We start from the raw sequence: 21620 nt of genomic DNA on the forward strand, positions 1-21620 counted from the left end.
ACGCACTGCAGTGTCGGGAAGTAAGAACTTTCTGATTTCTTACAGAAAGGAAGTAAGAACTTTCTCATTTAGCTGTTGCCGTGGCAAAGTGCATAGAGTACATGGCAAGATTAGATCTTTCTCAGGAAAGCTAACAAGAACAGGCATGGTTCCTGTGTTTAAGAGAGGCTCAACTTCCATTGTTTGAGAAACGCCAGGAAGGATAAGAGTTCACCAAGAATGGAATGCATCGCCTGTTGAGCATTAGAATCATAGAATTGTGGAGTTGGAAGGGACCCCAGGGCCATCTAGTTCAACTCCCTGGAGTGTAGGAATCCACAGCCTTCCCCAAGTGGCTCAAAACACCAACCTTCTAGTTAACAGCGATTGTTCATGCGAAATAGCTAGGGCATCTTTTTCAGTCTTCCACTGAAATCTTCACCAGAGCCAGTGATTCTGTTTTTCTGAGGTTTGGCTGGCCATCTTCCCCAACTGTGTTGCACACCACCAAATTGCGGTAAGTTGTCTGGAGGTCATGTAGGAGCTTTGCTGCCCCACCCATCCAGGGAAGCAAGAGGCGTTACAGTGGTACCTTGGGTTAAGTACTTAATTTGTTCTGGAGGTCTGTTCTTAACCTGAAACTGCTCTTAACCTGAAGCACCACTTTAGCTAATGGGGCCTCCTGCTGCCGCCGCACTGCCAGAGCACAATTTCTATTCTCATCCTGAAGCAAAGTTCTTAACCCGAGGTAATATGTCTGGGTTAGCAGAGTCTGTAACCTGAAGCGTATGTAACCTGAAGCGTATGTAACCCGAGGTACCACTGTATCATAATTCAAAGACGCAGCCTAGTGAAACACTCAAGGAGAATGCAAAGCAGGACTGGTGAGCGGTGTGCCCTGTGTCAGCAGCAGGCAGCATGGTGGGGCAGCAGAGCTCCCCTGATCTCCAGACAACTGTGTCACTGCTTACTGGGGTATGGTGGAGGGGAGAGCAGCATAGTGCAAGCTCACTGGTGGAGCCAATCTGACATTCCTGCTGGGGTGTTTGCACCACACTGACTTCCCCACCACCTTGCCCCTTCATCTCTCCTCCCTGTCAGGTCAGGTGACCACTATTATCCTACCACACTGCCAGCTACTCATCTGGGAAGAGGGTATGTGACTGAGGAGGGTGGTTTTTAAAGGTGGGTCCTTAGGGCCACATAAAGAGGTGGGGGCACATTTGGCCCCCGAACCTGAGTTTCCTCACTCCCATACTGCTGCCTGTCTGAATGTATGTTTTCATTTTCCTAAATGAATTTTACTTTTGCTTAATACTTCATTTGTTTTTATCCTGGGTTATTCGGGAGCTCTGAAATTCACCAGTGCCTCCTCCCTCTTGAAAATACATTATTTTTAAATAGAATACAGAACAGAGCTAAAAGCAGGGTGGCTGGAACATCACCCCAAATTTAAAAAGGCACTCGTGGATCTATATCACCTTTAATCCTGGTGGTTTTAAAACCCCTTTCAATGGTGGTAGCCACCCTATGATTAGTGTTGGCATGACAGCTAGTTGGCCTTCATTAACTTGTAACTGTCAAAGGTCACACCAAACAGGCTCTATGAGAGGCAAATATGCAAAGATGACTTAAAGTACCCGGTGAGATTATGCTAACCCATTTTCACAATTGCGGAGCTTGAAGTACTGATACATTTCCATTCATTAGCTGACTTTTATGTCTGGAATCCGTGGATCATATTTAATTAAAAGCTTTAAACTCCCAAACAGTGGCTGTTTTACTTGCCTCTTAAAAGAGTATTTGAAAAATATCTGGCTATGGATAATATTATGTTTCAGGGCTGAATATATCAGGAGCTACAGAGTAAAAAATATCCACAGGCCAGTGACATAAACTAAAAATCAGCCATACAGCTGGCTTATAGTTAGTGAAGATCAAGTTTCAGCTCTGAGCTTGTTAACAAGTTACACAGCTAAATATATACCCAAGCCACTAAAGGAGACATCAGAAATGGGTGGTTGTAAAGGTCTGTTTATTCAGCTATATATGTCCTTTTTTGGCTATTAAAGCCAGTTAGTAAAGTCAGTAACAAAAAGGAAATAGTTTCCATAGTGTAAGTAGCTATACCCTCCAGATTAGGGATGGGGAAGAAATCTGAATTGGTTTGCGTTTCAGTGAGAAGCTGCTTCCTTCATACGTTTCGAAGGAAAAGACAATTATCCTTTGAAATTCTCACGTCTCTGAATTTTGCGATGTAGTTCTCCAACCAAGCAATGTGCACTAAAATGCATATATTGGGAGAATATACTTGAAGAAATGCATGTATCAGTCAAAAACTATATACAGAAATGAGTATATTAGGAGGAACACACATTAAAATGCTGATGAATTTTCACGAGTACTTTTTATAAAACGACGAATTGCTGCAGAGATGTGTGGAATTCAATTTAAGAGTGAGTTTCTCTTTTGAGTTTTTCCCTTTTTCCAAACTGACAACTTCAGCCACATCTTTTCCAGATGTTGTTGGACTACAACTCCCATCATCCTTGAGCCCTGGCTATGCTAGGAACAGGCACCCAACAACATCTGGAAGGCACTGCATGCATGCCCCCCCCGCTCTTCACTAGCAAGTGCTGTTATTGCTGCTGCTCTAAAAGAAAAAGCACATTACACAATTAGCAGATCATGTCTGTGATGCAAAGAAGGAATTTACACGCAGGCAAGTTTCCTCTGAAGTTTCTTTTGAGCCTCTACTCAATTTACAAACTGGACTTTCTCCTCAAGAGTGGGAGCCACTGCACAGAAAGTTGCAGTCAGTGCCAATGGAGAGGCCTCGCTCTTTTGGCTTGCAAGCGATGGACTCTCTACAGCTAAACTATTGCTGCTTGTTTGCTTTCTGTTGAGCTCCTGGGGAACATTTTAAAAGACTGCTCTGGGGCACCCATTTATCCTAAGATGTCTGAGGAAATGAGCATGCGATTGGGTGCTGCCTAGAGAGTTCCTAGTCTAATCGACCAGCCAGGATGGTGTTCATATAGGCCTTGCTGGAAAAAACAAGGGTAGTACTTATCAGCTGTTCAGGAAAGGAACAATGTTGTTCTTCTTGCTCTCCAAGTCAGCTGATAGTGCTATCACCACTCATGCATACCTAGCCTGCCCCAGATGTAACGAGTCCCACTGAGATGAGAAAGAAGCATTGTCAGTTGTGCCAAGGAAATGTCTTGTCAAAGGATCACATTGTAAGAACGACCCACCCACAGGGACAAAAGGTCCAAGTATGATTAACATAAGAATCTAGGATCAGATCCTTGTTGGATCAGACCGAGGGTCCATCTAGTTCAGCAGTTCTCAACCTGTGAGTCCCCAGATGTTATTGGACTACAACTCCCATCATCCCTGAGCTCTGGCCTTGCTAGCTAGGGGTGATGGGAGTTGTAGTTCAACAACATCTGGGGACCCACAGGTTGAGAAAGGCTGATCTAGTCCAATGTCCTGTTTCATACAATAGCTAACCAGATGCTTCTGGGAGATGCACAAGCAGCTCATGAAGGCAATGGGCCTCTCTTGTTGGGGCTTCTCATTAATTATGGCAGTGTTTCCCAACCGGTGTTCCGCGGCACACTACTGTGCCGTGAGACGTTGGCTCGTGTGCCGTGGGAGGGAGGCGGGCGAGTTGGGCGGTGAGAGGCGGCGGCGGCGAGGATCCGCGTCGAGCCGGGGGCGGCTCCGCGGTGGTGGTGCCGAGCGGCGGGGCAGCGCGTGCAAAAGGGAGGAGCGCGAGACAGCGGAGGAGGAGGCCGGCATGTCCGGGCAGCAGCAGCAACAACAGCAGCAGCAACTCCCGGCGACGGCTCCTCAAGCCCCGCCACCGCCCCCTCCTCCGCCCGCTATCGCCGCCACCACCACAACAGCCGCCGCCGCCTCAGTTGCCGCCGTCCCTCAGTCCCTCGCTCTGCTGCCTCCTCCCACCCCCAAAGCTTGGAGGTTCCCCGGCAAGGGGGAGGGAAAAAACTTTCACTTTCGTGCGTCCCTCCCGGCGTGACGCTGCACGCTGATGTCACGGGGCTGTAATGGTGGTGTGCCGCGAGATTTTTTTCATTAAACAGGTGTGCCGTTGCCCAAAAAAGTTTGGGAAACACTGAATTATGGTATTGATCTGTTATAGGTTGTATTCAGGGGTGGGTTATATTTGGAGCGATATGGTGGTATTCTTAGGGATATACTTCCCCTAAATCTGGAGGTTTCATTTAGTTATTATCCTCCGTAGCCCTAGTCAGAGAATTTGTTAGTCCAGCACTGAGTGAAAGGTCTAAAGGGTATTGGCTGCTGTGAATGGGAACCCTGATCATGCAGAAAGGGTCAAGGTCACAAGCAAACTGTATATTTAAAGCATACACAAAGCACATTGTTTCTCAATCCTGGGAACTCTAGTTTGTTAAGGGGTCTTGGAATTGTAGCTCTGTGAGTCAATCATGATTGTTAAAGTGGTGTGATAGTGTTTTAAATGTGTAGTGTGTTCACAATGGCTCATTGCAACAGGGGATGGTGAACTGGTTGGAAGGTTCCTAGTTGGACACCAGAGGGCTCCAGCAACATCTTAAAAGCACCTGCACCCTGCATTTGCAGGGCTACAATAACAGATATAAGGGTTACATGTTTCCCCTACATTTGGTTCTCAACTCTTACTGGTTGTAAACCCTCAACCATTTCAATAAAAGCTCAGTTGAATTTGGGGAGGGATGCAAATGATCTGCAGGATGGCAAGCTGTATTCAGCTGTGGCCCCTCTTGCTAGATGCTTCTGGAGGTTTAAAACAACAAAACACAGCGAATACTGAAAGAGAAAAGGGAAAACATTAATATAACTATGAAAAAGCACCCTAGCAACATTCAGTAGACATCTGGTGAGATCATAGCAACAGCCTTGACTCTGCTTGGATATTTTATAGCTAGGGCTGGTCCAAGATATTTTTTGGCCTGAGTCAGAGGACAAGATGGTAGCCCCTCCCTCCCATTCCATGTTCAGAAGCTGACCAGACTGGCTACTGAATCCTATTCTGACACAGATGACGCGACTGCATCCATCATTGTGCCTAAGGACAACAGACTAGTCCAGGGGATGTAGGTCCGTTCACATTGCACCAACAATTTCTGTCCTCCAGCATCTTCCCAGTGCTGTGCATTTCTTGGCATCTGCCACCTGAAGCAGCAATCTCACTCTGACTAATGTCAGGGCTGGCTCTGCTTATAGCTCTTAACAGTCTGTATACTCTCATCTGAGGCATTTTAGATTGCTTTGATGAAAGTCAAATTCTGACATTTCCAAAGCATGTAAAAAGGAACATGAACATTTTCACTTTCACTCTCCCCCCCCCCCATGTGAGATGTCGCAGGTTCTTTTGACTTGAAGACTGACATGGAGATGAATGTGTTGGATTTGGATCAGGGAAACCACAGTTCAAGACGAGTGTCATGGCTGGGAGGTTGGCATGATGCAAATGAACCAGCAGGAACACTGGATTGGCTCTGCTGGGGTGTTTTCACCACACTGACCTCCCAGCCTCCTCAAACTTCCGCCTCACCCCTCAGCTTTTGGGAGGTCAGCCAAGTGCTGCCACTCCACCGTTCTATCTGCTACTGATTGAAAGGAAGGAAGGGGTAAAGTCTAAAAAATAAAACATAGAACCCATACCTTTTTCCTGCATGTAAAAGCTCAAAGCCTTCAGCAATTTTCTCAAAGGGTAATGTGTGACTTATTAATGCATCCGTATTAAATTTATTTTTCATGTAATCAGAAACCAGTTGAGGGAGAGCATCTTTTAACTTCCAACCTGGGGTGGGGGCAATAAAAGAACATTGGATCAGCATGGAAGCTGGATGCTTATTATTTTTAAAGAACAGAAAATGTCGGGATGTGTGAGCCATAAATTAATTTTTTTTAGAAGATGAGGACAATTCCTGTTTATAAGTTAAGAAAATAAGCTTAATAGAATCAAAGGCCAATGGGATGGAGGTACTTAAGCAGAGGCTGGAGGGCCATCTATCAGGGTTGCTGTGGCTGCAGAGAAGCAGATTTCAGCTAAACATTAGGAGAAACTACCTAGTGTAGGGAAGCAGATTGGCTCAGTGGGTGATGGGCTTCCCTAGGCTGGAGGTATTTGAACAGAAGCTGAAAGGCCATCTATCTGGGATGATGTGGCTGTATCCCACTCTGCAGATCCTGCACTGAGGAGGGGGTTGGACTCGGTGACCTTCAATGTCCATTCCTTTTATGGATCAGTGCAGTAGCTGCCATATATCACCAACTTTAACCAATCCACACCTCCAAGCAAGCATCCTATTAATTTCTTTCCTGTGAGGAGCAGAGTAGGGTCGATGGAGAGCTGTGATCCTGCAGGAGGTGCCCCAACAAGCACACAGGTGCCATGGCCCAAATGGCAGGATTTAAGGGCAGTGACCTGTTTGGGACACACAGAAAAATGAGGTCAGAAATGGAAATGGTATTGCAATATAAAAGCATATGAACATAATAGCCTGGTGGATCAGGCTAGTGTCCCAACTAGTCCAGCATCACAGTGGCTAACTAGATGCCTGTAGGAAGCCCCAAAAGAAGACCAGAGTACAGCAATGCTCTTTCCTCCTGCATTTTCCAGCTAGTAGAATTCAGAAGCATATTGCCTCCAACCGTGAATCCTCCCTCTGTCTTCAGAATTTCCCACCTAAATCTTTTACGTAGTCCCAGCCAGGTGCACTGCTTATATAAGGAGAGATCACAGATGTGAGCCCTGGGCTGAACAGGAGAGCCAAAAAATGGGGATGTGAGCATCAAAACAGAAAACATACCGCAATGTCTGTGCGTCCAATCACTTCAAATGCATAGTCCACACCAAGACCTGTCATCTCTACCAGAACTTCATTCATGGGCTGCTTGAAATCTTGAGGAGCGATGCATTCTGTGGCTCCTAACTCTTTGGCCTTAGTAAATTTATCTTTGTTGATGTCAACCCCAATAATCCTGGATGCTCCAGCAACTTTGCAGCCCATGACAACAGACAGTCCGACACCTCCCAAGCCAAAGATGGCACAGGTAGAGCCCGGTTCAACCTGCAAATTAATAAAAACTGCATTAGGGACTTCCCAGAACACAAGTGATGTAGCAGGATTGAGGATCTGGAAGGAAGGAAGACTGGCAGACTGGAAGAGAAGAGGCATAGAGTGACAGAACTGAGAGACACTGTGGTGTAGTGGTTACAGTGTTGGACTAGGACCTGGAAGATCACAGTTCAGATATCCATTCTGCCATGAAGCTCACTGGGTCACCTTGGGTCAGTCACTGGGAATATTGCGGGACCTAAACTAGTTGGGGTATATGCCACCTTGAGCTCCTGGAAGGAAAGATGAGATACAAAATATGTCATGGACTGGTTGGATGCAGAGGAATGTTGGGAGGAACTAGCTGGAGAATCACAAAGAGAGGAAGGCTCAGAGCCTGCGGAGTGGTGTGGTGGGATAATGATGAGTTAAAGGGAAGTCTTCTTTCTGCACATAACTGTTAGTTCTCTTTCTGCACAAAACTGCTCCATTATGGGGAAGCCTTGCTCCTCTTTTCTCTTGCATTTGGGAAAGTCTTGCTTACAACCTGCTTCTGCACAAACTGTACAAAACTGTTCCAAACACCAGGACATTCTTTTCCTTGTTCAGTCATCCTAAGCGCATGGAAAACAACATGACCTGCTCTCCATGCCTAGCTGACCACATCTACAGAAATTGATTGTTATATTGTTTCGTGCCATATTAATCTCTAGTTACAATTTAATTAGGAGGCTTCATGCCTGTCTAGTTCTAGCTCCGATTCCCAGCCTTTACTCCATCAATGATAAATGATCACATGTAATCCCCACCTCTCACATGTAATTCCCGCCTTAGTACTTATGTTAACCAATCACAAGTTTCTTTGTGTATGTATCAACCAATCAGCCACAGGCCCACCTGTGGCAATGCTTGTAATATTCAATAAAAGAGGCTCTCAGGGTCCGCCCTGACAGACGCCTCATGTTACACCTGCCTCTCTCGTCTCCCATGATTTTTCATTCCTACAATGAGTGGTCACAGGGAGAAGAGGTGGTGTCGGAAGCTGAAGAAGTAACAGGGTTTAGTGAGCTGGGAAAGTTTGTGGCGCAGAGAAGTCCAAAATCAAAGGGAGAAGCTGAAGCTGGGAGGTGAGTGTTGTCAGCATCACCCATGAGCCAGTGCCACCGACTGGACTCATCCACTTCAGCCCCGACTGGGCCAGGCGAGCTGGGGTAGCACTTCCAGAGACCACCTTCTGCACAGGAACAGGTCAAAGAGCTGTGGACTCACAGCTTAGAGTTGTGAGCACCGGATTCACTCCAACAAGAAGACAGTCGTCGCACAGCAGAGTATAGCAGAGTACAGCAGAGCATAAACGACTCGGAGAACAGCTCTGTATCTTCTTTATTCTATCTACAACTATAATACACAACTATATACAGAGCTAATTGAGGTCTAAACGAAAAAGCTGAACTGCACTGAGTGTCTGCAGCTGCTCTTAGCAGCAACCTTATCTATACATACGATCTCTCTCTAACACTCAGTCTCTCTCTCTCCGACACTTTGATGTGAGGTTGGAGCAGAATAAGTAGAGAGCAGAAACCGCCCCTCCTCTCTGGAGAATCAGCAGAGAACATCAGCAGATTCTTGGATATGGGAGGGGTGAAATCTCCTCAAGTGGAGATACACCAAGAGGCAGAGATGAATCAGGCTGGTGAAGAGTCATGGGTGTCTCCCCCTCCTGCTGTGACAAGCTCCCTCCACACTTATCTCTCAGAACCATGAAAAGGGAGGAGAAGAGGTTAGGTTCACACAGGTACAGTCTCTGATTGCTTGAGGGAAACCCTGGAAAGGGGACTTCTGGGGAATAAAGCTGGTGAACTAACAATGCCTGGAAAGTAAGATCAAAACACAATGACCTACCCAAACAACAGCCTTTTGCTGCTTCCTTTTAGAGGTACTGTTGGGAAGCTTGACCCAGAGAGAGCAGGGAAGTTCAAGTAGCATCAGTTGTTTTTTTTGGAAAAGTGATATCTGAAGGTGCCTCTCTTCTCTAGCAGGGAGTAAGCATACTCTTGTTTCACTTATTTGAGAAACAGAAATGTGAATTGATTCTTACCTTGGCACAATTGACTGCGGCTCCATAGCCAGTAGAAAACCCACAGGCAAAGAGGCAGACTTTATCCAGTGGAGCATCATTGTCGATTCTTACAATGGAAACCTCAGGCATAACTGTGTATTCGGAGAATGTGCTCGTCCATAGGAAGTGGTGGATCTGTTTCCCTCTGCAGGTGAACCTGCTGGTCTTATCTGGCATCAAATTTTGAAGAGGTTCACAGAGGCTGTTTGTGAAGATTCAGACTGGTCTGTATCATAAATTGGACTAAATACTAATTTTCCATATTACTAAGAAAAACAAATCTTTAATAGAAGATGCCAGATGAACTTACTGGGACTTGAGGCAGCAGTTAGCTTTAGGACTTAAACAGCAGCCACACTCTCCACACTGGGGAATACAAAGAGGAATGACTTTGTCACCTTGTGGGAAAACAACAAGGACAAGAACAAAGTTTAAGTTCATAGGCTTATTGTTCTATCCAAACGCCATGACAAACTTGTAGCAATAGTATTAATGAAATACAGAACATACATGCATAATGTAAGCCAACATCCCTGATGTAAGGGAGAGAAGTTACCAGAAACACAAACAAACTCAAATCCAGTTTGATTTCAGATTAAGCTCCATATTGCCACAACAATTTATAGTGATTTTTATCTAACCCCCTTTTCCTGATTAATTTGTAGCCAGTACACAGAGGGCCCCTTTGCACAAGGAAGCTTTTATTGTCAACCAATAAAGCCAAAGCATTTCTGCCAGGGTATACTTGCTTGCTTGTGTGAGAAACACAGTGATATTAACAAGGAATGTTGGAAAAGGAGAAATGTATTTCAGGGTTGGCATCAATGCCCAAAGGAAATCTGATGGTGGGCAAGGATCCTTAGCGCATGCAATCTCTTATCCCCTCCACCAGCATATTTTTTTTAAATTGAAGCTTTTTCATAATACAATACAATAAATGAAAACAAGAACAAAAGAAAGAAAAGAAAATGCAAAGTCATCTCTCAAAGGTAGCTCTTAACCTCTTATCTCACAAAAAAAGGAGCGGACCCTTGCAGCTCTCACCTGGGAGCTTCCCTTTATCCCACCCCCGCCTCCCACCCTGGGAGCTCTTTCCTTGCCTGCCTCTCACATAGGGTCCTTCACCAACCCACAGTAGAGGACACCAAAAGGAAAACAGAAAAGGGGGGGGGGAAGCTTGATTTCAGATTGAACCTCCAAATCACCACAACATTTTATAGTGATTTTATCTAGCTCTTTTTTCCTAATTATTTTTTAGCCAGTGCTTAGATTGCTACTTTGTCTCTTACAAAGCTATTGGAAGAGGTATTTCAACAGAGAAACATACTATCAGGTTTGGTGGCAATGCCCAAAGATCATTGATTTGGGACAAGGATCCTTGGGGTATGGGGTTTCTTATGATTCTGATGGGTACTTGAAGAAAGAGATTATTTCTAGTACATAATGTGATCCTACAACTCCCACCATCCCTGGCTATTGGGCCTTGATTGCTGGGGCTGATGTGTAGTCAAGCTATTTACACCATGCTTGCAAATCCTAGTGGTGTCCAATACACAGGCACTTCTGAGTTTCTGATCTACCCCATCCTTACCTGGCTTTACAGAAGTGACTCCTGGTCCAATACTTTCAACAATTCCAGCTCCTTCGTGACCCACAATAACTGGGTAGTCTATGTTTGGGAAAATGCCTTGCAGTACATGATCATCCGTCCTACAGATCCCAGTGGCCACTATCTGCAGGGGTAATGCAAAATACGATTCCAGTACTTTCACTGCTTCCACCTAGCAAACATATTCATCAGGAACTGGCACTGAATTTTTTTGTCTCTGTCATAAACATGGGTCTCCAGGTGAACAGGAGATCATGCAGATACCCTGTTAATACAACTGCATCCCCTGATGGAGAAATAGTTTGGAAACAGAGCCCTCAAAGAATCAGGTATTCACAGAGAGGGCCAGCTCACATGGGAAGTTTCAGCAAGAATGTTACCCACTTGATCTCGCTCAGATTTTACTAACTGTGATGCAAAGGACTAGCCAGAAATACATATTTGGAGGATATGATCTAAAGGCACATGAGGCTACTGCTTTGAAGAAGCTAAGCAGGTCCTGGTATGGTCAAAGCATACCAGGTAAATCATCAGATGGTATTACAATATGGTAAAATTGTGCCTGGGTTGACTTATTTCAGACTGCAGCTGTGGCATGATTCAGGGGCTGGAGTCATATCACTGGATAATCTTTGTATGAAAGATAACAGGGAGAATCTTTCACTGTTAATCTTGTTTGAACTTGCTTGGAGCTTTAGGATATGCATTGCTTCTTATTGCTGTGTAAGTTTCAAATGCAATCACAACAAAACTATTGCTGAAATTCTGCACAAATCTGATTGAGAATTTTGCAGGATCTTTCTTCTTTTGCATGGAGTCCATTCAGTTCTGCCAAGAGCTGCCTTGTCAATAGACACTGGTGAGGAAAGAATAACTTCTGAGTTTTAAGTATAAGTCTTCCAGAACCATTCCTCCACCACTCAAGACTCCCCTATCCAAGCTTTCAGAGTTTAGGCACAAGATCCTCAGCCACTACAATCATAATTCACAATGAATGAAAGCACCTTCCCTTTTGGAATAATATATTTTACCTTCACTCGAATTTCATGACTTCTTGGTGGTGCCACCTCCACCTCCTCCACAGAAGGCATTTGGCCAACTTCCCAGATGATTGCAGCTTTGCATTTAATCACCTGTGGAAATGGAGTCAATGAAAACAAGATGAATTTCAAAGGCAGGACAATATGGGAGGAGGCTTTCCCTCAGATATTAGGTCCCAAGCCACTGAGGACTTAAAATCTAAGCCCCAGCAGAGATCAGTTGTCCTCATCCTGTGCTATTATTGCCAAAACAGCAGGTTTTGCTGCCATTTTACCCTTCTTTTTAGCATCTGTGTGACAGTTTTTTGTTCCTTTTAAAAGTGATGGTGCATTCACAGTTTTCCTGAGTTCAAATGTGAGACTGGAGGAGAGACACAGTCTGGCCAACTTTCCCCCCACCTACATTCTGTGTGCTGTTTTAAAAGATGATAACAAAACAAACACATCAGAAAACAAGGAGAGTGATTTCCTCGGTCTCCACCTCTGTCCCCTCCACACCCAACCCCTGCAGTATAACAACTGCATTCCATCCTGTCGCCTCCAATCTCTGGCTCTGTTTGGATAAGCTAATCCAAACTAAACATTTGTATTCCACTACTGCTGCAAACTACAGAAAAAGGGGAAATAAGAAATGGAATTGGAGTGATATGCAGAGCATAAGACCAGCTAAACAAAAAGGAGAAAGTAAGGAACAATAATGTCACAGGAAACTCAAGATATTATGCATTTGCATTTGATCACCTGTGGAAATGGAGCCAATCAAAACAGGTCAGAGATGAATTTCACAGTGTACCTTATAATGATTCAGTTAAGATTGCAGCCTTAGAGTTTCTGTAGTCAGCATGGAGATTGCCACTTTCACCCTACAGCAGGAGTGCGCAACCTTGGCCCCAAGGCCTTATTTCAAAATTGCTCTGTATATTATCAGTTCAGACTGCTGGCAAGAATAATCTCTCCCTCTTCCAACAAGACATTATGTATTTGCTCAGTTTGCAGCCTGGCTCACCCTAACAGCTTGGGGTACGTACAGCAGTTGCCTGGACTATGCTAAACCATTGGTCCATCTATTCCAGCGAGAGAGCAGGGCCACTGGCATAAACCAGCAGGCTTGTCTTATGTTCTTAGTTACCACTCTTCAACCCATCCACTTGAATATAGCTATTCAGTCTTCATACAATCCAGTCTCTGCCCTCCACATCAAAATAGCCACTCAAAATAAATAGATACAGTATAGAAGATGCTCAGATAATAATAATAATAATAATAATAATAATAATACTAATAATACTAATAATAATAATAATTATTCATTACCTGCACTACACTAGCAGGTCCCAGGTGCGTTACAACCCTCGAAAATTAAAAAGCAGAGATCCCTGCCAAATACCCTCTGCAATTTCTACACAAAACTTTTGTTGCCTCAATCTTACATGTGTTTGCTCATAAGTAAGTCCCATTGTGTTCAATGGGACTAACTTCCTAGTAAGTATGTTTGGGACTGCAGCCTTGCTGTGAACTAGGTTGTACACCCAGAAATGTGCACAAGAGAAGTGCTTGTCTTTGTCACGGTTTCCATTTTGGTACAGTTTGCCATTTACTACATTATTTGAGTCACTGTTGGCTATTTAACATAATTTATGTATCTGTTGTGGGCTTCAAAAACAACAACATGACGCCATTGCCACTCTTAAGAGAACAAGGCAGAAGTTCATGGTGAGCTTAGGTACTTCTTTTGTAGAAAAATGGTACTGGAGTGAATACTGATCGTTTTCATTGGATTGGAATGGATCATATTCACTGGATTGATTTCCAGCCTGGATATGACACAAACTTGCAAACAGTTGCAAATTCTGCTTCCATTTCGGAGAGAATTCTCCGACTTCCCTACTGGATTCTGATTTTATGCTTCACCCTGTTGTTGCTGATGAAATCTCAACAAGTGCTTCGTTCTCGAAGTTTTCCACAATGGGATATAGGTACGAATTAGTTTGATACAACAACCATGAGGCATAGCCAGGATTTATGTTGGGGATGGCAGGCTCTGTTAGAATTCCTGCTCCGTGATTGCAGTCATGGAATTGTTGTTTTTCACATGACGTGGTATGTTTTGACTCCACAGAGTGGGAAGTGATGGAGACAGGATGTTTGTGTTATTGTGTTCCGTGAAGTGGGACTATTGTCCTTTGTTCTTTCTCTCTTTGCTGTCTGATGCTAGAGAGAGAGGGAGCCATGTTGCAGTGCTCCGTGTGTATTTATATGTAAATAAAGTAGATTAGCCAAAATGCTGAGGTCTGTCATGCAAACTGCAAAGACTCTGAGGATCCCTAAGTGTGCTGATGTCTGTTGGCATCGTTCGCTGTTATTTTCGGGCTGAAGAAAGCTTTTGAAGCTCCCGAACATTCAACCAGGAGGGAGAGAACATGCCAGTTGGGCATGTGTCTCTGCCAGGGTCCTACTCGAGTGTAGAACAAGCTCCTGACAGGCTTCATGTTACAGGGGGCAGAACCTCAGTTAGTTAAGTATTTTTATTGATTTACTTGATGGGGGGGGGCAGCTGCCCCCTGACCCTCCTTGGCTACACCCATGCCCGGAAGCCCTTTGCTGTGTATCTGTTCCCCTCACCAGTTTTGAGCCTTCTGTTTTGTGCCCTTAGGCTTCATTCATATTAAAGAAACACTAAAAATGGGAATTTGGGTATTATAGGAGACTGCACTGTCAAGAATCCCACATACATAAAACCAGGGTGGATTTAATTTAAATCAAATTGATTTAAATCACTAGTCAGTAAGACTTGATTTAAATCATTTTTTTTTAACAGAAAGACTCATACTTTCTTGTATAATCTTAGTATTTACAACCAGATGAAGGTTTCATTTTTGGAATAATAAATTTTCAGAGTAGTTTTTACAGTTATATTAAAAATTACTGATTTGGTTATACTATTGGAAATACATAGACAGATAATTATAAAATTATTGTGTGGTTTAATAAGTTAACTGTTTATATTTGGATAACTTTTCTGCTGCTTTATTGGAAGGAGAAAAATAATTATTTCCTTAATAACAATTTAAACTATTTATTTAACTAAAACAATAACATTATAGCATATGTTTGTTAACTGATGTGGTTAAGCGATTTTTTTTAAAAAAACCCTCAGACTGAGTTTTAGCACACATGAAAAACTTAAAACAAATCCTTATTTCCTGATGAATAGCCTTTGAATTATAATGTAACTTAAATAGAAAACTATCTTTAGAAACTATCTTTATTTTAAAAATCCGATTTAAATTTTAAAAATCTAATTTTTTTTGTGAAAAAAATATCATTGATTTTTATCCACCCTGCATAAAGCTGTGTGTAGTTCATGATAAGCTGTGGATTCTCACATGACTATTGCACCACAAGCTACTATAAATCTCTCTCCTTGAAATACAGCTCTTCTGAGCTGTTTACCACTAACAGCAGCCTTTTCTAAATCTCTGCCTGCAGCATTCAGTTACATAGTTATTGTGGTATGCAGTTAATATACCAGAACAGTCAAGGTCCACACCCAGTTCTTTCATTTTTAACACATTTTATAAGGCATTTTAATAGTACATAAGTTGCATCATTTAATCCCCATTTAATGAAGAATAGTTTCTGCCATGTATGAGTAAACGTGGGGATTATTCCCGATGTTGAACCTGCAACACCTCAGGTGAGATTTGTAGCCCTGTTTCCAGGTAGTATCCCTTCACAGGTTGCAGGTAGAGGCATGCTTGACCCCTCCTCTGTACAAAACATTCCTGGCACCTTCAAAACAGGTGTGTAGGAGAGAAGCCTGGGCTGGAGAAACTGTTCCCTTCAACATCCAGGCATGGGGAAGGAATTTGATCCTGGTTCCATTTTAATAAGAAATTACCTAATTAGGACTCATTTAACCAAAACATAGCTGTTTGAATTTTGTGCTTTTTTTTCATTTCGCAGTGCTGTTTTCCAATCGAAAAAAGGTGTACAAAAATGCAACTATTAGGAGGGAATGTGCATAAAAAGTCATGCATAGATGTGTGTGTGTGTGTGTAAAAAATAGTTCACTATATTTGGGCAAATTGTTTGCAAAAAGATTAGTCAACTCTGCGTACATAGATGTGTTTATTAGGAAAAAATTGCACTGAAACACTGACAAATTGTCATGTGGATATTTTTTTTTAATCACAAATTGCTACATAAATGTGGAGAACTGAATTTCTAGCTGAAAAAAGATAAAACACAGAGAAAAGAAACAGTTTTGTTTGTCTCTACTGACATCTAGTCCAATATAACATGTCCCTTGCTGTTCTGTGCTATAAATCTGAAACCTTTTGATAGATAGATATAAATATAGATATAGATATAGATATAGATATAGATATAGATATAGATATAGATATAGATGATAGATATAGATACAGATATAGATGATAGATATAGATATAGATATAGATATAGATATACAAACACACACACAAAGAGAGAGGGATCAGTAAAGATAAATGTGTTTCTGGTATAATGTCTTAAAGTTTGCAAGGGTGAGAGACATCAGCTCCAAATACAAAGCCAGTTGTCATATCTCACTCCTGCAAATTGTTTCCCCCTTACATTGCGCTAGAAGGGCCATGAAGGGGATGCAACACCTGCACTTCATGTTGACATACTTGTTGTAACATGCAAAGCTGTCCAAAGGTCCATGTCTTATTTCTCCCTTTAATATGAAGAACATTGTGTTTCTTTGAAGTGGTGCACACTTATATCTCCAAGACACGTGAACGTGCATAAAACGCTTCATCCGTTTAGAATTAGGAATGTCACAAAGCTCATAATGGAGATATTTAAGGAGCTCCCTTATACAGTGGTACCTCAGGTTACAGACGCTTCAGTTTACAGACTCTGCTAACCCAGAAATAGTACCTCGGGTTAAGAACTTTGCTTCAGGATGAGAACAGAAATCGTGCTCCGGCGGCGCAGCGGCAGTAGCGGGAGGCCCCATTAGCTAAAGTGGTACCTCAGGTTAAGAACAGTTTCAGGTTAAGAACGGACATCCAGAACGAATTAAGTTCTTAACCCGAGGTACCACTGTACTGAGTTGTATGGCAATCTCTCTTGTTATGATACTGCCGGCAGGTATCACATCTGGCTGACTGCTCCTTTCTACTCTCCTACTTGAAATTCTTTAAACAGGGCACCTGAGTCAGACTATGGCCTATGGCAGTGTTTTTCAACCACTGTTCCGCGGCACACTAGTGTGCCGCGAGATGTTGCCTGGTGTGCTGTGGGAAAAATTAAAAAATTCGAAAGATTTTTTTTTAAAAAAGTCAAATTTTCAATTGGGGCGCCGTCCCCGGAGGGAGGCGGGCGAGTCGGGCAGCAAGAGGCGGGGCAGCGGCGGCGATTCTTGGCTTTTTGGCGGTTGGCACAGAAGGAAGGCAAGGGGGAGGGAAAAAATTGAAACTTACACTTTCGTGCGTCCCTCCCGGCGTGACGCTGCGCGCTGACGTCATGGGGCTGTAACGTGCCCCACATAGGCGGTGGTGTGCCTCGAGATTTTTTTCATGAAACAAGTGTGCCTTTGCCCAAAAAAGGTTGGGAAACACTGGCCTACGGCATAGTACAACTCTAAGCTTTTGCATCACACTTTTCAGAGTTTAATTTCCACCGCAGATGGGAGATAAAAATACTGACTTGTAAATCAAACTAGAGAGTTTTGCTTTCTGAGGCAAAAGGCCAAGAATATTTGCATAACTGAAAAACGGAGTCTTCTTATGCACTGATGCAATTAGATGCAAGACAATGTCAAACAACATATGCTGCTGGGAACACTGTAATTATATACATGCATCATTATACAAATGACAGGTTTCTTATCAAAATAAGTTGGTAAGGTTTTTAAAAATATTTTATCTCTATATATGTAATGGATTATTTAAAAATAGTAACTTGGGTAAAGCAGCCTGCCAGTTGTGGCTGAGGCAACCTTTAAATCCAGAACTTCTTCCTTTATTATTTAACGCCTACACAATACAATGCCAGCTTTTTAGCATTGTCGGGAAAATATAACATCCTGCTCTTTGTCTCCTCTGCGTATATCAAGCAGGCTTATGTTTGGAATCTACAAGTAGGAGATAAGTTTTTCCAGCTTGGTCTTTGCAGCTGCGAAGTGAATTTGCACAAATAAAAATCAGAGGAGGTATCTCTGCTTTGGCAATGGGGATGTAGCAACACTTAGCTCTTTCCTCTTCAAAGCAATGTAGCATCTGTGCAAATGCAAACATTAGCATGTTGTGTTTAGATATATTTAGATAGACTGAGCCATAAAAACAGTCTTCCTTACCTTTCCTGCAGTTGCCATGTGTCTGGATCGTGACTTTCAGTCTTCCCACAAGTTTACTTCTTTACAAAGGACTTCTCTTCTTGCTTATCACTCCTTGCCTAATGCAAGAACATACACACAGAGTACTATTTCCACCACACACACACACACACACAATGTATTATCTATGATAGGCCATCTGAGAAAGGGGAGGGGCCATTTCCAGCTGGCATTCAAAGTTCTTTCCTTGGCAAATATTTAGTTTAAATCAAATCCCCCTGGATCTGCCATCTAAAGTTAACTATTAAGAGCTAGCACAATACTGGATCCAAAAAGAAAAAGGTCAGTTCAGTTACAGATTTTTTGACTAAGAACTTGTACATACTAGTAAAAATCATTCTGGTCCGTGTTCACTTTCTCAAATTATTTATATAAAATAGAGCATAATCACAGACAGTGCGTTTACTCAGATGCTAAAAACCCTTAGGGTCAAAACTGGGAGAGAGAAATCCCATTACAAGTTTTTGAAGAATATCTGTTAGTTTTGTTCTCATGCCAGCTCTCTCATGCCATTTCCTGGTTTGAATCTCTCTCTCTCTCCCCTCCCCCCCCGATCTATTTCCCATGGCTGTGTGTATACACAGTGAATCACATTTAAGTGGAGGGAATGCCTGTACTGAATGCAGTTCTTGCACCTCATTTGCAATGCTTCCTCCTACTTGCGTAGTTCCCCCCTTTTCTGACTGGTCTCCAGCTAAAATGTCTAGTGTAGATATAGCCCCTGCCCCTGCCCCTGCCTAGGCACCTGGACAGAAGCAACTCCTTCCAAATCCCTTTAACAGGATACCCCTGAACTCTGGAGAGGCAAGCAGATGTCTAAGCTGCCAAAGTTGTGACAATTGCTATGAGGTAGGCAAAACCATCAGAGAAGGCCAATTAGACCGATGGACAAATTCCTGCCTGGCAACCTGCAAAGTCCATCGCAAGGTCAAGCACAGCACACAAAGCATAACAGATAGGGAGGATGAGTAGATTTGAGCAGAAACTGTGTGGGGTGGTGGAGGCTGGCGGTAATTTATACCCGGAGGGTGGACCAGAGAAAACCTGCTGGCTCAGTCTGTTGTAAACAAAATCTGCCCTTTTTCCCTTATGGGGTATCCAAGAGCCCGTATAGAGTCCTTACGTGGGTTCCCTATTGGTAGGAGAAAATAACAGAGGCCAACCAGAGAACATTGAGAAGCAAAGCAGCTAGTAAGCCTGATCTTTATTGATCTGTTGCAACAGGGTGCTCCCCTCACACGCAGGAAAGGAGGAGAACCCAGAACAAAGGTGTGCCTGCCCTTATATAGACATTTTAAATTCCCTGCCCTGGAGCTCAAGACCACCCCTCCATACATCATACATACATCACAGAAGGGGTAACCCAAGACCACCCCCCACAAACATCATACCTACATCACAGAAAAGGTGGTCCACAACAGAAATTTGAATGTTGTTGTTTTTCCTGTCTGCCAGGTTATCTGATAATGCCTTATCTGATTGCCTTTCCTGGTAGTCTGTTACCCTTTGAAATGGTGATTACTCATTCCTGAGACAATGGGAAGGCTCCCTGACCCCCTCCCTCCTTGCAGAGAAAACATTTGGTCAGCTTGGGAGTCAAAATGGTTTCAGGTCGGTCTTCCTGTGTTGATCTATGTACGTGCTTGGTTGGTACATTTATGAACATTTATTATATATATAAAGGTAAAGGTAAAGGTACCCCTGCCCGTACGGGCCAGTTGTGTCCGACTCTAGGGTTGTGCGCCTGTCAGGGGTTCAGGAGCAGAGGCAAGGGCAAGGGAGGAAACAGAGAGCGAGGGGGAGGAGGCAGAAGAAAGGATGAGTGATGACGACGACCCGAGATCTCCGAGTCTTTCCAGTGAATCAGAAGATTCACAGAAAGGAGCACCAGTGGCCAGGGCAAGGGGGGAGCCTAGGGGGACACCCCAGGAGGAAAGGGCCAGAGGGGGCTCAGAGGGGAGCAGTTGGAAATCGGGACCAGCGTCATCAACAGAGAGCAGGGGAGAGGAAGGGCGTCAGGTATCAAGCGCTGGCAGCTCACAACAGGAGGGAGGGCACGAGTCAGGAGTGGCCACACCTCCATTGGGGAGCGAAGAAACGGTCAGACGGAAAGTGGAAGGTTGGGCGCGCGCGCCAAGTTCAAATGCACAGGAAGGTGGCGCAGTAAGCAGCCCGGAAAGGGAGCCAGGTCCTAAAGCCCGGCACAAGGAGACAGGAGGGTCCGGGGGGTCGGCGTCAGAAGAATCCAGGAAGGAAGAGACCCCGGGGGGCAGAGGGACCCAGAGAAGAACAGTCAGGCGGAAAAGGTGGAGTAAGGCTAGGATATTAAGTTGGTGTACAAGGGGCAGAGACTCAGACGGAGCTTCGCCGGTCTAACCCATAAGACGTAGAGTTGGACGCAGCAGCTTGAGAATGGAAACTGTAACTCAATAAAGACTTTTACTAAATGATCGCTGGCTAGCGTGATCCTCTGTGAGCTAGGATCTGGAAGCAGCTCTGACAGCGCCCATCTCACTTAAGAGGCCGGGGGCCAGCGCAGTCTGAAGACACTTCCGGGTCATGTGGCCAGCGTGACGAAGCTGCTCTGGCGAGCCAGCACCAGCGCAGCACACGGAAACGCTGTTTACCTTCCCGCTATAAAGCGGTACCTATTTATCTACTTTCACTTAAGGGTGCTTTCGAACTGCTAGGTGGGCAGGAGCTGGGACCGAAAGACGGGAGCTCACCCCGCCGCGGGGATTCGAACCGCCAACCATGCGATCGGCAAGTCCTAGGCACTGAGGTTTTACCCACAGCGTCACCTGCGTCCCATTATATATATATAAGACCTTAAATTTTATTATTACAAGTTGGGCCCACCCCTCAGGAGGAGCCAGCCTTGCACCCTGCCCGTGATTGGCCAATTTGTGGGCAGGCTACAAATCCAACTTCCTGATTGGCGCAAGAACCCTTTTCGAGGTCACGGCGGCCAGGAAAATCTCCAGAGCAGATGTTAACTGTTGGGTCATGGCAGGGGTGCCGCCTGACGAAAGAGAGTGAGCGAATTTGTGCCAAGGAGATGTCTTGTTGAAGGGTCACATTGTAAGAACAACGGGGGGTAAAAGCAGCTGCACCTTGTATTGTATGCAAGTTACAATAATGTATATAAGGGTTAAATGTTTTCCCTGCATTTGCTTCTCTTGTTGGCTGTAAACCCTCAACCATTTCAATAAAAGCTCAGTTGAATTTTGGAATGGATGCAAATGGTTTGCAGGATGGCAAGCTGTATTCAGCTGATGCCCCTCTTACTAGATGCTTGTGCAAGTTTAAAACAACACGGTGAATACTGAGAACGAAATGGGAAAACATTAATGTAAATATAAGAAAGCACCCTAGCAACATTCAATAGACATCA

General features: G+C 44.0%; 2 protein-coding genes across 4 annotated transcripts in view; one reads left to right on the plus strand and one right to left on the minus strand.

The window, feature by feature from the left end:
• Positions 1-21620, plus strand: part of LOC309540292 (uncharacterized protein C4orf17) — a 166003-nt gene that overhangs the window by 25401 nt on the left and 118982 nt on the right. The window lies entirely within an intron of this gene.
• On the minus strand, positions 4650-18369 carry LOC309540281 (alcohol dehydrogenase 1-like). 2 transcript variants are annotated; one of them, XM_082237027.1, is made up of 9 exons: positions 18188-18361; positions 11833-11934; positions 10784-10925; positions 9503-9590; positions 9172-9394; positions 6825-7085; positions 6304-6439; positions 5674-5812; positions 4650-4815 (listed from the first exon to the last, which is right to left on the minus strand). In XM_082237027.1, exons 1-9 carry the CDS (start codon positions 18203-18205, stop codon positions 4791-4793), a joined length of 1134 nt encoding a protein of 377 aa, XP_082093153.1. In that variant the 5' UTR covers positions 18206-18361; the 3' UTR covers positions 4650-4790. The 2 variants fall into 2 exon arrangements, with proteins under 2 accessions (XP_082093153.1, XP_082093152.1); XM_082237026.1 differs by lacking the exon at positions 4650-4815 and having other exon boundaries at positions 5601-5812; positions 18188-18369.

Source organism: Podarcis vaucheri, assembly GCF_965113315.1.
Source record: "Podarcis vaucheri genome assembly, chromosome: 9".
NCBI lineage: Eukaryota > Metazoa > Chordata > Lepidosauria > Squamata > Lacertidae > Podarcis > Podarcis vaucheri.